Raw genomic sequence first — 14,918 nt, 5'->3', positions numbered from 1 at the left:
CTATTCAAAAATAGCAGATATACAAGCTCATAGCGCGGCACCGAGTGCCGCGCTACGAGCTTGTAGATCTGCTATTTTGAAAAATCGTGAAATTTTTTTTTTTACATTTTTTTCCGAAAAACTGTTAGGATTTAGAAAATGTTTAGAAGCGGCCTCAGGTCTTAATGGGTTAAAATAGTTCACCTGTAGCTATAGGCAGTGATTCTCAACCTTTTTCATTTCAAGGACCCCCAGTTTGATATGCATATTAGGCCACAGACCACCATTTGATAAGATCTTTTTATCTCTGGGGACCCCAATATACGTACAGCACACTATACAAATGGACCAAATGATGACTCTCAGAGTTACAGAACCGTTAGATAGCAGTCATTTAGCTGGGGACCCCTGGAACCCCTCAAGGACCCCTGGGGGTCACCGGACCCCACGCTGAGAATCGGTGGTGTAGAACAGTGGTTCCCAAACGTTTTAGCTCGAGACGTAGAAACTACCCAAACTAGTGAAACTAGCCGACTACAAGCTCACAACGCATCGCGACGCATTGTGAGCCTGTAGATCTGCTATTGTCACTACTTTTTTATTTGTTTATTTTTTAATGAATGTTAATTGAAAATGTATGAAATTCTTCTGAAATGTCTTGTTAATTAATTTACTTTATCTTTATCTTGAGAAATAAAATTTGTAATAAACAAAAGTTTACTCGCGACCCGTAAAATTGGGTCCCGACCCAGTGTTTGGGAAACACTCAGGCCGGCCGCTGCTATAAGCTATATAAGCGGTCGCTTAGGGCCACAACCACTAGGGGGCCACAATTTGTTATTTTTTTTTACTTTCATATTGTAATTATGTCATGTATCTCCTATCCAACAACTAGCGTTATTATTTTAGTATGCAATAAAAAAATGACATAATGATTTTATAATTGGGGTGTGTTTGGGGGGGGGGGGGGGGCACCAAAAAAAATCTGCTTAGGGCCACGAAAATCCTAGGGCCGGCCCTGGAAACACTGGTGTAGAAAGTCTTGTTCCCAGAGATTGTATTGAACATGGCTCGCTCTCTGTGTGTCTCTCTCTCTCTCTCTCTCTCTCTCTCTCCTTCTGTCTCTCTCTCTCTCTCTCTCTCTCTCTCTCTCTCTCTCTCTCTCTCTCTCTCTCCTTCTGTCTCTCTCTCTCCCTCTCTCTCTCTCTCTCTCTCTCTCTCCTTCTCTCTCTCTCTCTCTCTCCTTTTCTGTCTCTCTCTCTCTCTCTCTCTCTCTCTCTCTCTCATCTCTCTCTCTCCTCTCTCTCTCCTCTCTCTCTCTCTCTCTCTCTCTCTCTCTCTCCCTCCCCCTCTCTCTCTGTCTCTGTCTCTGTCTCTTTCTCCATGTTGCGTCTCTCCGTCAGGTCTGAGTTTGGAGGAGGAGCCGTGTGTGCGGCGGGTGGAGACGGACACGGACAGCCACCGCCCTCTGATGAGTGACGAGGAGGAGGAGGAGAGAGGGGGAGGAGGGGGGGGAGGAGGAGGTGGAGGTGTGTACGGAGGCTACTACTCCATCCAGGAACAGGACGAGCCGCCGCCCCCGTCCTCCTCCCCGCCCCCATCGGGTTCTGCCAGGCCTTCTGCCTGCCCGGCGTCCTACCCGTGAGTCCATGTTGTCTTGACCGTGATGGAAGAACTCATCTCTGTTCAATGTACAGTTATAGGGCTGGGATCCTTTAGGATTTTAAGATTCCTTCTAAACATCATAAAATGTGTCTCTCTCTAAACGAATCATTCAGAAGCAGGTTTAAGAATTTCTTTAAAAAGACAAAGGAAATTGAATATCTTTTTCATAATTGAGTAAATCTATTAGTCCTGATTAAGCACTTAACCCTGTATTATACTTCGTTGTAAATAAATTTGCTAAAATAGCCGAACTACAAGCTCACAGCATGTCGCATTGCGATGCGTTGTGTTGCTTGTAGATTGGCTATTTAATAATCATGCCCTAATCTTAATCATGGCAAAAGTTTTAAATAATCGTGATATTGATTTGAACCGCCCGCCGGTCCGAGGCCGGGTCATCAGTGACACAGGTGCCGAGTTTGAAGTCGGTCGGTCGGACGGTGCTCGAGATAGGTGAACTACAGACATTTCTAGTAGGATGAGTCACCCACCCCCAGTCTCCTTCCTGCCGTCATATTTTGTGAGCATATTTGGTCTCTCTCATTCAGTACCAGATGTGCAATCTTTTAAACGTTTATTTTATACTTCGGCTATTCGAAAATACAGCCGACCTACGAGCTGCAACGTGTTGTGAGCTTGTAGATCTGCTATTTTCAATGAAAATGTTGCAAACACTTGTCTGGGCATGCCTGTAATGGCATGCCCAAAATATGAACACCAGAAAGTGGTTAAGAGTACTATGTGTCTGCATTCCAACTAGGGGAGAGTAGCACAGGACACGATTTTAACATCCCTATAATATCATTTTATTTGTATAGCATCTTATACAGGCCACATAGAATACCAGTAAGATAACAATAAAAGTTGGGTAAATAAAATACACATTTAGACAAAAAGGCGTACAGTAGGTGAGTTTAATGAGTTGAACTTTGAGTTGAGTTGTTGTTGGGACAGGCCTGTGTTTTTTTCCGTATTTCTAATTACCCCTCCCACCCTGTTGCAGTATTCCCTGGCCTACGCCTGTCTGAAACTGGTGAATTACTCCTTCTTCTTCTGGCTTCCGTTCTACCTGAGCAACAACTACGGCTGGAAGGAGGCCCAGGCCGACCGCCTGTCCATCTGGTACGACGTGGGCGGGATCATCGGTGAGTGACAAGTGTGACCCACCAAGTAGTATTAAAGACGACGCCAAGTGTGTTCACGTCATACACATTGATGATACAGTGAACCGATCGTACCCCGATTAGGGCACTACGCCTTGGATACAGTTATGTAGTGTACTGCTCACAATGCACCGCAATGCAACGCGTTGTGAGCTTGTGGATCAGTTATTTCTTCTACTTTTGCATGACACTTGTATGAGGAAGTACTGCATTTATTTACGGAAAATATAAATAATTTGAATATGGAGATAAGAGGTTTCTGCCCGTTAGCAACAACATTGAACAAGGAGAGAACAGAGATATCATGTTCTAGGCACTTGGAGGCAAACAGGAGTCAAAAGTTTTCGAGGCAGATGGGCAAGCGTATGAATAATCACTAACTTTGAGTGATTGTGACCTTTGTCAAAGAAGGACAAGGAAATAAAAGAAGACATATCACACAGTGTTTCGATGTGCACTATATCTAAGGAGCAAAACGTACGTTTCTTGCCTGGGCAGAATGGACCAAGACAGTCCACAGTCATTATGCTTTTTAGATACCTCAATAAAATTATATAGTATGCACGTTGAAGATCAAGAGATCAGAAAGCTTGTGATATGTCTTCTTTTATTGAAGTGATTATCTGACAAAGGTCATAAGAATTTAAATATATTGTTTATACACTTGTCATACACTATGCTCTTTGACTTCAAGGTTCCATCAAACTTCCGGTTCCAGTTTGCCTCTCAGTGCCTAGAACAAGTTCTCTGTGATCACTCCTTGTTCAATACACACTGGGTTCAATGAGTGAAAACTGAGTGACTTTTTCTTAACCACCTAAGCCCTATATACTTTGTACAGCAAACACCAAAAATAGCTGATTTACAAGCTCACCGTGGCACAGTGTAAGTTTGTAGATCATATCAAAGAGATTTTCACCCGCATCCCCCCGAGCAAATTGAACCCTGAGTGAGTATACTCCTTGCATTGAGAAGAGCCTGGTCACGACCTTCTGCGACCTAAAGCAGCGAGTGTCTAGGAAGTCCTGAGTGGAAACGATTTCCGTCGTACGCGTTTCCCCCGGAAACTATATTTTTTGACCAATCACAACACTTGTTTCATTCACGGAGAATGTTAACAGATTTGTAAAGCATCAACGTCATTTCCTTGGGCGGTACTTCCGCCAAATTCAACCATTTCCGGTTGTCACTTCCTAGACAACCAACCAACCAACCTTGTCAGGAGTAGAAACCATTGCCCTGTTTGCTCTGCCACCAACCAGACCTGTGTATAGTTAGTTTGAATTGCTTCCCATTCAATGGAGGTGACACTTCTGAAGCATAATGCCCCAATACCATTTGTCCCCGTCTCTCTCAGGAGGTACAGTGCAGGGTCTGATCTCTGACTGCTTGGGCAAGAGAGCGCCTGTGTTGGCGGTCAGTTTGCTGCTGGCCATGGGGTCCCTGGTGGGCTACAGCCGTGAGTCCACACACACGCACACGCACACACACACACACACACACACACACACACACACACACACACACACACACACACACACACACACACGCAGTCTAATCTGCATACAGAATATAGTCCTTAACCCATTGATACCTGGAACGCATCTGTGTCACTTTTAGATTTCTTTAGGCTATTCAAAAATAGCAGATATACAAGCTCATAGCGCGGCACCGAGTGCCGCGCTACGAGCTTGTATATCTGCTATTTTTGAAAAATCTCGAAAATATTTTTTTTAGATTTTTTTCAAAAAACTGTTAGGATTTAGAAGACATTTCTAGAATCTTCTCAGGTCTTAATGGGTTAATCTAAAAATATGTTAATATGATTAACTCTGAAAGTGTACAAATGTAACCAAATGTAACCAAATGTACCCATTTGGTTACATTTGTACACTTTCAGAGTTAAACTGAGGTTTTGGTGTATGTCTGATACATATGTTGTCGTTTCCACTGTGTGAGCATATGGGAGCGGTGAGCTACCTCTGAATACTCTGTTTATCCTAGGATTTATTATGGGTGTTGCCAGAGTGTGCTTTTAAGACATTGATTCTGAGCCATACACAAACAGATGACATGGTGTATTACTATTTTTCCTATTGCTATTATGTATTTTTCTACAATTTATGACCCCTGGTGGACTATAGATGTAAATGCACAGATTTGTTTCACTGAATCATCCAAATTGTCATATCACTTACACGAGTGGTTCTCAAACATTTTCTTGTCAAGTACCCTCAAACTGACACTGATTGTTTTTGGATTAGATTCATAAAACATTTCTACAGCAGAGGTGTGAGTTAAACCTATGATCTGACTGGGCAGTCTTACTCATTGGGTGAAATAATAGTGAAGTTAAACTGTGCCTCATTTTGCTAGGGACCCCCTGGAACCCATCCAAGGACCCCTGGGTGTCCTTGAACCACACTTTGAGAACCACTAATATAAACTTGAGTCTATGGGACATTCTAGGTAGTGTTTGATTAAGTTTTAGTCATAGTCTTTTGAATCAAATTCCATTTAGTTTTAGTCATATTTTGGTCATCTGAAATGTTTTATAGTTAGTCTAGTTTTAGTCGACTAAATATAATAAGATAATATTTGACTAAATCTACAGTTGATATAGTCGACTGATGTATTTTGGCGGGCCTTGATGGCGTCCTAATGGCTGATTTTACACTTGGTTGCATGCTGAAAATAGCCGATCTACAAGCTCACAACGCGTCGCAGCGCGACGCGTTGTGAGCTTGTTAATCTGCTATTTTCAGAGTGCAACACCCGAGCGCAACCAAACATAAAATGACTTGTCTTTTAGTTCTACTGGATCTCTTCTCCACTAGTCCCTCACTAACAATTTAGTCTAGTTTTTATTTGTTGACAAAATTGTCAGTATATTTAGTCTTATTTTTAGTCATCGCAGCCTAGTTTTTATTTAGTTTTTATTTAGTTTTCGTCACTGAAAAAAGGTGATCGACGAACATTTTTCGTCATAGTTTTAGTCGACGAAATCAACACTAATTCTAGGTGTGTTTTCTCATGGACAATCCCAACCTCAACTCTTTATCATCTCCTGTCTTTACTCCCCCCCCCCCCCCTCCTCCCACCTCTCTCTCTCTCTCTCTCTCTCTCTCTCTCTCTCTCAGACTCTCCTGATGACAAGGTGGTGAATTCTGTGCTGTTGGCCACCACAGGTTTCTTCATCGGCGGTCCGTCCAACATGATCAGCTCGGCCATCTCGGCTGACCTGGGCACACAGGAGGCCCTGAAGGGCAGCCGCGAGGCCCTCGCCACCGTCACGGGCATCATAGACGGCACCGGCAGCATCGGAGCCGCAGGCGGCCAGGTATAAAACACCCAGTGGTGGAAGAAGTGTTCCGATTTGGGACTTTAAGTAAATGTAGCAATACCGACGCATAAAAACACTTTCTTGCAAGTCCTGCATTCAAAATCTTAAGTCAGCATTATATACTCATTATGCAGAATCATATACATCATGCTGGACTAATTATTGATAATTAACCACTTCAGCCCTATTTTACACAACAACAAAAAAAGAAGAAATATTTTTTATTTAATTATTGGATTCATTATTAATCATTTAAATTTGCAAAGTAAATGTGTTCTCTCTCCTCCGCGTCATCAGTGCCCATACCCTAGGTGGGGTTGGTGAAAGGGCCTTTCTGTGTGGAGTTTGCATGTTCTCCCTGTGTCTCCTAGGGTAGTTAATACCCTCACAAAAACATGCAGTAATCCTGGTCACTATACTGCCTCCCCCTGGTCAGCCAGGGCGCCTGATGGAGGGGAAAGGAACTGGTTGGAATAACGTGTTCCTTCCACGCGCTACGTCTAACCAGGGAACCTCCCCCCTGTCGGGTGATAAGAAGCGGCCTGCTTGCTCCTCATGCATTGAAGGAGGCATGAGCTTCAGCTTGGGCTCTCCCTAGGCTGGCAGAGGGAGAGTAGCGCCCAGGATTACATAGGAAATTGGCACTGGGTGAAAAAATATGGGTTACAAAATCGTGGGATAAGAATTATAAAGTAAAAAAAAAAAAAAAAAAAAAAATGTGCAAAGTAGTGGAGTAGAAGTATAATGTATCAAGCAATGGAAATACAGTATAAGTACCTTGAAATTGTACTTAAGTAGAGAATCGGAATCAAGAGTTTTATTCAGTGGGTGGAATTTGTTTTCACCCACTGAAAGCACAGTAAATATACTTAGTTACTTTACTTAGTTACTTTACACCACTGATAAAGACAATAGCCAAAAATAGCCGATCTACAAGCTCGCCACGCGCGTTGTGAGCTGCCCAGGTCAGCGGCGATGGCTGAGCTAAACATGTTGGATGGACCTCCGAGTATAAGTATAAGCTTTATTTAACATTAAAAAATTAAACCGCAATCAAATATATGCAGGACCCCAAGGCTGCATGATTATGGCCAAAACTATTATCACGATTTATGTTTTATCAATATTGAGATCACGATTATTCGCAGAATTTAGTGACAATCTTTTTTTCTTCTATGTTGTGCTACTGTACATTCCTACTAATGTACCCATTTTTAATAGAATGTATGCGAATTCATTCGTATAAATTCTGTGCATCTCAGAAGAAATTTAACACTAAATTAAATCAACAGAGCACTGCTTTCACTTTTGAATTGTGCCACATTCCTCCTAATTAACTCTATAACTGCCAAAGACGTTTATAAACGTCTTTGAGAAATTAGCTGTTGCCTGCCAAAGACGTTTAAAAACGTCCTGGAAAAAAAAAAAAAAAAGAATACTTAAAAAAAATCTAAAAAGATTCTCTAATTATTTAGTATTGACACCTTTTCGATATTCCAAACGAATAAGGAGATAACAATTTCCAAAGATTTGCTGCTCCATCCACTTCAATGTTAAAATTGAAACGGACAAACAATTCACAATGTTTTTTGGTTTGAAACTATTGGTTTTGAGCTATTTTCAAACATCAAACAACACATGACAACAAGGTCAAATTGACCTCGTTGACATTTGTGAAACCACACCTGAATCTCATCTGTGATTAGAAATTTTCTGGGGATCAATCATACTTGAGAAAAATATTTTGTGGCTATGCGAAAAGGTACCAAAATCGGTCAAAACCCTGGCAGAGGCTACAGACTGTTCTGAAAAAACTCTGGCAGGGTAAGAGTTAACACATCTTTGCAGACATGAATACTGATTGCATGCATCTCCTATAAGCAAAATATAAAGTCCTTTCACTTCCAGCATTATGGATGTGAATAAAACTCTTGAACCTCAGTAGTTGACGTTTTGTAACATCGGCTGGTAAACAGCACTACATTTTAGCTAATGTACTTTGTCATGTGATGGTGTTGAGCGCCGAAGAATAGCCAATCTACAAGCTCACAAGCTTGTAGAACTGCTAATTTTGGTGCGTGACACTGTTTGGACAACATAGTATAAATAAACATTAGCCAGCGGAAGGGGAGAGGGAGAGTGCCGTAGCCTCGCATGTAGAGAGAGGGAGAGAGGCTGCACAGATAGAAGACTGAATACAGCACTTAAAGGGATAGTTCACCCCAAAAAAAATTCCTATCGTTTAGTCACCCCATGGAGACTTGAATTCATGGATTATTTTTTTTGTCGCATTCCTAAGCCAATAGAAACAAAAAAAATTGGGTGAACAATCCCTTTAAGAGCCAGTCCTTAGCACATTCACGTTGATGAATGTATCATTATAAAACACCCAGTGGTGGAAGAAGTGTTCCCATTTTGGACTTTTAAGTAAATGTAGCAATACCGACGCATAAAAATACTTTCTTGCATTCAAAATCTTAAGTCAGCATTATTGGTGTCAGTTAAATTAAGTATACTCATTATGCAGAATCATATACATCATGCTGGACTAATTATTGATAATTAACCACTTCAGCCCTATTTTACACAACAAAAAACGAAGAAATATGTTTGATTTAATTATTGGATTCATTATTAATCATTTAAAGTATAATGTATCAAGCAATGGTAATACAGTATAAGTACCTTGAAATTGTACTTAAGTAGAGAATCGGAATCAAGAGTTTTATTCAGTGGGTGGAATTTGTTTTCACCCACTGAAAGCACAGTAAATATACTTAGTTACTTTACTTAGTTACTTTACACCACTGATAAAGACAATAGCCAATAATAGCCGATCTACAAGCTCGCCACACGCGTTGTGAGCTGCCCAGGTCAGCGGTGATGGCTGAGATAAACATGTTGGATGGACCTCCAAGTATAAGTATAAGCTATATTTAATATAAGAATTAACCGCAATCAAATATATGCAGGACCCCAAGGCTGCATGATTATGGCCAAAACTATTATCACGATTTATGTTTTATCAATATTGAGATCACGATTATTCGCAGAATTTAGTGACAATCTTTTTTTCTTCTATGTTGTGCTACTGTACATTCCTACTAATGTACCCATTTTTTAATAGAATGTATGCAAATTCATTCATATAAATTCTGTGCATCTCAGAAGAAATACACAAATTTAACACTAAATTAAATCAACAGAGCACTGCTTTCACTTTTGAATTGTGCCACATTCCTCCTAATTAACACATCTTTGCAGACATGAATACTGATTGCATGCATCTCCTATAAGCAAAATATAAAGTCCTTTCACTTCCAGCATTATGGATGTGAATAAAACTCTTGAACCTCAGTAGTTGACGTTTTGTAACACCGGCTGGTAAACAGCACTACATTTTAGCTGATGTACTTTGTCATGTGATGGTGTTGAGCGCCGAAGAATAGCCAATCTACAAGCTCACAAGCTTGTAGAACTGCTAATTTTGGTGCATGACACCGTTTGTACAACATAGTGTAAATAAACATTAGCCAGCGGAAGGGGAGAGGGAGAGTGCCGTAGCCTCGCATGTAGAGAGAGGGAGAGAGGGTGCACAGATAGACGACTGAATACAGCACTTAAAGGGATAGTTCACCCCCAAAATGACTTTTTGCCTATAGATTAGTCACCCAAAGGAGACTTGAATTCATGGATTATTCTTTTTTTTGTCGCATTCCTAAGCTAATAGAAAAAAAGTATTTTTTGGGGTGAACAATCCCTTTAAGAGCCAGTCCTTAGCACATTCACGTTGATGAATGTATCATTAGCATCGCTGTGACTGTGCGAGTGAATCTATTATTTTTACAACACTTTATTGTCCTGCAGTACCTGGTGTCGCTGATCGAGAGCAAACTGGGCTGGATCAGTGTCTTCTACTTCTTCATTGTCATGGTAAGATATTTATTCCCCTTATCTGCACTTTTTAATTTCAAGGACCATTATAACTCTTGAGAGTGTACGAATGGAACCAAATGGACCCGTGAGGGTCCATTTGGTTCCATTTGCACACTCTCAGGGCTACAGACCTGTAAGGGTCCATTTGGAACCACCCTTCAAGTGACCCAGAGAGTCCCTGGACCTCACTTTGAGAACCACTGGTTTACATTGAACCTTCGTGATATATTTCCCCGGTTGCATCACTCTTCTGTTCACATGATGTGCTACGTCTCGATCAGGGGATGATCCCCAACTTTTCCATGCCAAGCAGGATCCCCAAATACCCCTAGCCGTTGGCTGCGGCCCTCCTATCTTCAAATAGCCAGTGTATATAGGGTTGAAGTGGTTAGACTGATTTTGATGCCATTAACTAATATACATTTTGCTGGGGAACCCCTGGAACCCAATCAGGGACCTCTGGGCGTCACCAGACCCCACTTTGAGAACCACTGCATTAGACCATGGATCCCCATCTCATACCATTTTTACTGTAAAAAAAAAAAGGCGTACAAATCCCCAGTGTATAAGTAAATCTCTCGTGATTTCACTGCTGCAGATAATGAAATGGCAATGAAATCAGAGTGATCTAATTCTGTGTTTTTGTGTGTGTCTGTGACTACAGACAGGGTGCAGCATCATGTTCATCGGTCCCCTGATCGTCAAGGAGCTCCATGCCTTGTGGAGAGACAGGCGGGCTCTCGTCCGCCAGCTCTGAAAGACCTCAACGAGTCACCGGCCTCGACGTTCCTTCTGGGAGTGTGTTTCTGGCACGCCGGTCTTTCAATTTCCCCCGTCCACTAACAAGTCCAGTCTTCCGGGGTAAGCTTAGATACTTGGGGAATGATCTGTCGGACAATATTTTCCTCATAGTGGCGCGGTTAGAATTCCATCTGTACAGAGGGAAAGGTTTTTTAGATGGGAATAATACAGCATCGGATTTTTGGGGGCGGCAGTTATCGAGGTCGTCTCGTAACTTGAAGTTCATTGCCAACAACGGATGCAAATCTTGACGGCGCGCCCTTGAGCAAGAGACACCGACGCGGCCGTCGTTCTCTCTCTCTCTACACATGGCTGTGGATTACGAGCAACGGAGGAAACGTCGAAAATGTGAAATGTAAATTATAGTTCTACTCGTACAAGGTATTTGCGATCATCACAGTATCTTAGTTTGAGCTGCGTTGCAGATTCGTCAGTGCTGGATTTTGAGTTTTTTAAGTTCCTAGATTGAGACATGGTACTGTAGGACTTCCTGTGATCAGGATGCAACTTCTCAGTCGGACCTGCCTGTGGATTATTTCAGCGTCAACTCGGAATGTATTATTATGTATAGTTTTATTTGTGCAATCGATGTAAATATTCAACTTTTTAAGATGTGGTTTTACTTGAGGAGAGTTGAGCCGAGCCAAGTCATGTGAAAGGGAAATCCCATTTGTATCATTCATTAAGTCATCCATGTAGAGTCTTATTTTTAGGATACATACTGTATACTGTAAGCCTATGTTTATTTTATTTTTTTAACCCAAGTGAATGAATTTTCCTTTCAAACAAACACGTTTCTCTTTTAGGGTCTGGAGCTAATGGAAAACCCAAACAAAAACTAACTTAACAAACAAAGAAAAAAACTGTCCAAAAATTAAGCCTTCTTCACTGTCACAGAAGGAAATTAGAAACAATAACTTAAAGCAAGCAACATACATAACATATATGGGCACAGTGTGCCTGCTATTTCATGTGTGGAGAAGGTGGGAAAGATCTTAATTTGGATCGAAATCGTTTTACTTAAATTTTTTAGTTGCGCGACAAGTGCAAGGGTATGGTCACAGATACGCGTCTGAGAAGAAGTAGCCAACGCATGTCTGCCGAGGCGGCAGACGCCACCAACTACCCTAGTTTCCTGGCTGTGTAGTTTGTTTGGCTGACGTTGGAACGGTTGGCTTACTGAAAGAAAACCACAAGCCAAATGCCTGCCAAGTGGCGTCAACGACGCTCTTCTTTCCTACTGTCAAAGTTCACCGCAGTGGCGTCAGTTCAGTAAAAGCTAGGGTATGGCAGGGTTAGCGCGGCCCCTTTTTCGGCCGCACGGCTTGGGGGCCCCTTTTTTGGGGGGCCCTTTTTCGGCCGCACGGCTTGGGGGTCAACCCTGCTAAAACTCCCAAAATGCATAGAAAACTATACATTATACCTATAACACAATGGTCTTACACCTGCATCACAGGCTACTACATCACACTTACTGTAACATGGTTGTAACAAGTTCTATTCAGACCATAATCACAAGGAAATTAAATGTAATGCTTCAGCCATACATCAGATATGTATTGTGTGACATGAGCCTTTTCAAATGCATGCAGTCTCAGCCCCTCTATTTCCACATACCATGCCAACAATGCAAGAGAATGAGACAAATATACAATAGCGTTAGAAATGTTAAATAACAACATAGGGCATACTGTTTCAAATTCAGTGTTCACAAGTAAATAAAACAGCCTGTCTGCTATTGAAAAAACGCGCCTCTGCTGCTTGCTAATTAACAATAATGCATTGCACCTGTGTTGAACCTGGGATTCCCAGGCTGGGCCTGGGAATATACCATTTGACAAGATAGGGGAGAATAGGGGAGATACAAGCAGTTGTGAAGAATGAAATACCCTGTGAAAGCAATCATTTTGCATTGGTAGTTATTTTACTGAAATTTAATAACAGAATAATCAACGCAGATAGACAGAGACATTCATTGATTTATTTTTATAAAAAAAAAATATATATATTTTTTTTTTCCTGGAGCCAGGGTATGGCAGCTGCAATACCCTGCCATACCCAATTGACGCCTCTGGTTCACCGGTGTTGAACTCCATGCTCCAGACATGATGAAATCAACACACGTCAACGCCATCAATATGCCACAATGGGAAGCTTTGCTTCCATAGAATGAGGGATGAGCAATATCTGATGACTGATTTAATTGCATGGTCAAGTCGAGTAGCAGATCGACAAGCTCACAACGCGACGCGATCGGCTATTTTCAGCAAAAGCCTTCCCCACCATAACAGAAAATACACTAGTATAGAGCCCTGAGGGACTCCGGTCAACCATATGGGGTTGAAGTGGTTAAGTAAATTATCGTCCGTTACCGATATGATGAACGATTAATGGTGTCCCTCAATAGAATGGAAGTAAACGGGACGCTTCTGACGAGTATGTGTGACCATGCCCTAACACAGGCTTCAGAGGGCCTTCATCCTGGGGTAAACAGTCTTATAGTTGGATTGTGTTTAATTGTTTAAAGGTAGGGTAAGTGATTTTCTTTGGTTAAAATAAGTGTTAAATAGCTCTTTATTCTGTACTCATTGTTATAGAATGTCCCCATGTCTCTCCAGCTCTTTATTGAACAGAAAATGTATTTTCAGGTCGGAATACCAATTTGATCCAATCAGGATAGAGAATTCAGACAGGATACAGATTAAACAAGTGCAATTGACACAAAGAAAGTGATGACAAAATTGGAACTGGAACACTATAAAAAATTAAGCTGATAAATGGGTACCCTCTTGATTGGCTGACATTTTGCAACCGACCTGAAAATACGTTTTCTGTTTATTAAAGAGATGGGGAGACTCCTGTTACTGAACAAACACTATATAGCAATGATTGCTATCAGAATATAGTAATTTAACCAAAGAATTTAAACAAAAAACGTTTTGTTTTAACCCAAAAAAAAATCACTTACCTTTTGACTACGCTGAATAATGCACGTGTACCAAAACAAGGAGACTTTTTCAGTCCATCTCAAAATGTCTTGCACCACAACATTTTTCAAACAGTACAAGCAGAAGTTGGTAGGTTTTCTTTCCAGCTTTTTCAGCTGTGCCAGTGTTGGTGAATGGCTGTGAATACAGTTTTTCTGACAGATAATCGTATAGCCCTTATAAAGAAAATCTAGGGAATGCTGTTGCACATTACTTAGTCCTTAATGACTTAATTAGGGCCGCAACTATTGATTATTTTATTATTGATTACTTTTTTGATTAATCGAATAATAGAGAAACACGTTTAATATATAGCCTATGTTTGTTTTTTATATACCAACTAATTATGAACCACTTATTTTGTCGCACAACAGTGTCATGCAATAACAGTGAAAATAGCTGATGTGCGTTGTGAGCTTGTAGATCTACTATTTTGACTATGTATTTTTTACTTTTCACCTATGATTACATCCCAAAAATAGGGATAGGTTATTGATTATTTTATTAAGTTATTGATTTATTTTTTAAATAATGGATTACATTGATTTGTTAGATTAATTGTTGGACCGTTAATGCATGTTCTTTGTTTACCGATTCTAAAAACGCCTTCTAAATCCTGACTAAGTTTTCTGGAAAAATAAAAATATTTATTCAAACATTCAAAAAACGTCATGTTGCTATATACTGTACATGGCAACAACTACCCCAAAGGGGTTCCTGGATTGAAAGGTATAGTTAAGTATCGGGGTTCCAGGTCTAAATGGGTTAACAATGGCCAAAAGTGCAAAAGAAGTGCACCGTTAAATTAAAATACACAGTCCTTCCACTTTTTGTTGTTAGTGAGTTTTGTGTCTGGTCAGATTCAGAACAGTGTGACCTTGCATGTATTGAGCATAGTTAAAAAGTGTGCTCCTTAAAGCACAGGTCTCCGCCAGGTCCGCTACCTTTGGAAGGCAGTCATAGACAATTGGAACGGAATCTGAATCATCTTCTTTTTTTTTTTACAATCTGTAGGAGTACGGTAGTAGCAAAAAGTGTGTATTG

The 14,918-nt window shown here is 40.9% G+C and overlaps 1 protein-coding gene across 1 annotated transcript in view; it reads left to right on the top strand.

Annotated features, from left to right (window-relative positions):
* The window catches only part of slc37a3 (solute carrier family 37 member 3), a 28,516-nt gene extending 15,869 nt beyond the window's left edge, over positions 1-12,647 (top strand). Inside the window, 5 exon segments of the mRNA XM_080421674.1 lie at positions 2,648-2,789; positions 4,165-4,266; positions 5,948-6,147; positions 10,018-10,083; positions 10,751-12,647. Coding sequence (XP_080277800.1) covers positions 2,648-2,789; positions 4,165-4,266; positions 5,948-6,147; positions 10,018-10,083; positions 10,751-10,843 — 603 coding nt within the window. The 3' untranslated portion in view covers positions 10,844-12,647.
* The last annotated feature ends 2,271 nt before the right edge of the window (positions 12,648-14,918 follow it).

This window comes from Gymnoscopelus braueri, assembly GCF_963280865.1.
Source record: "Gymnoscopelus braueri genome assembly, chromosome: 23".
Taxonomy (NCBI): domain Eukaryota; kingdom Metazoa; phylum Chordata; class Actinopteri; order Myctophiformes; family Myctophidae; genus Gymnoscopelus; species Gymnoscopelus braueri.
This window is presented reverse-complemented; position numbering and strand designations above follow the sequence as displayed.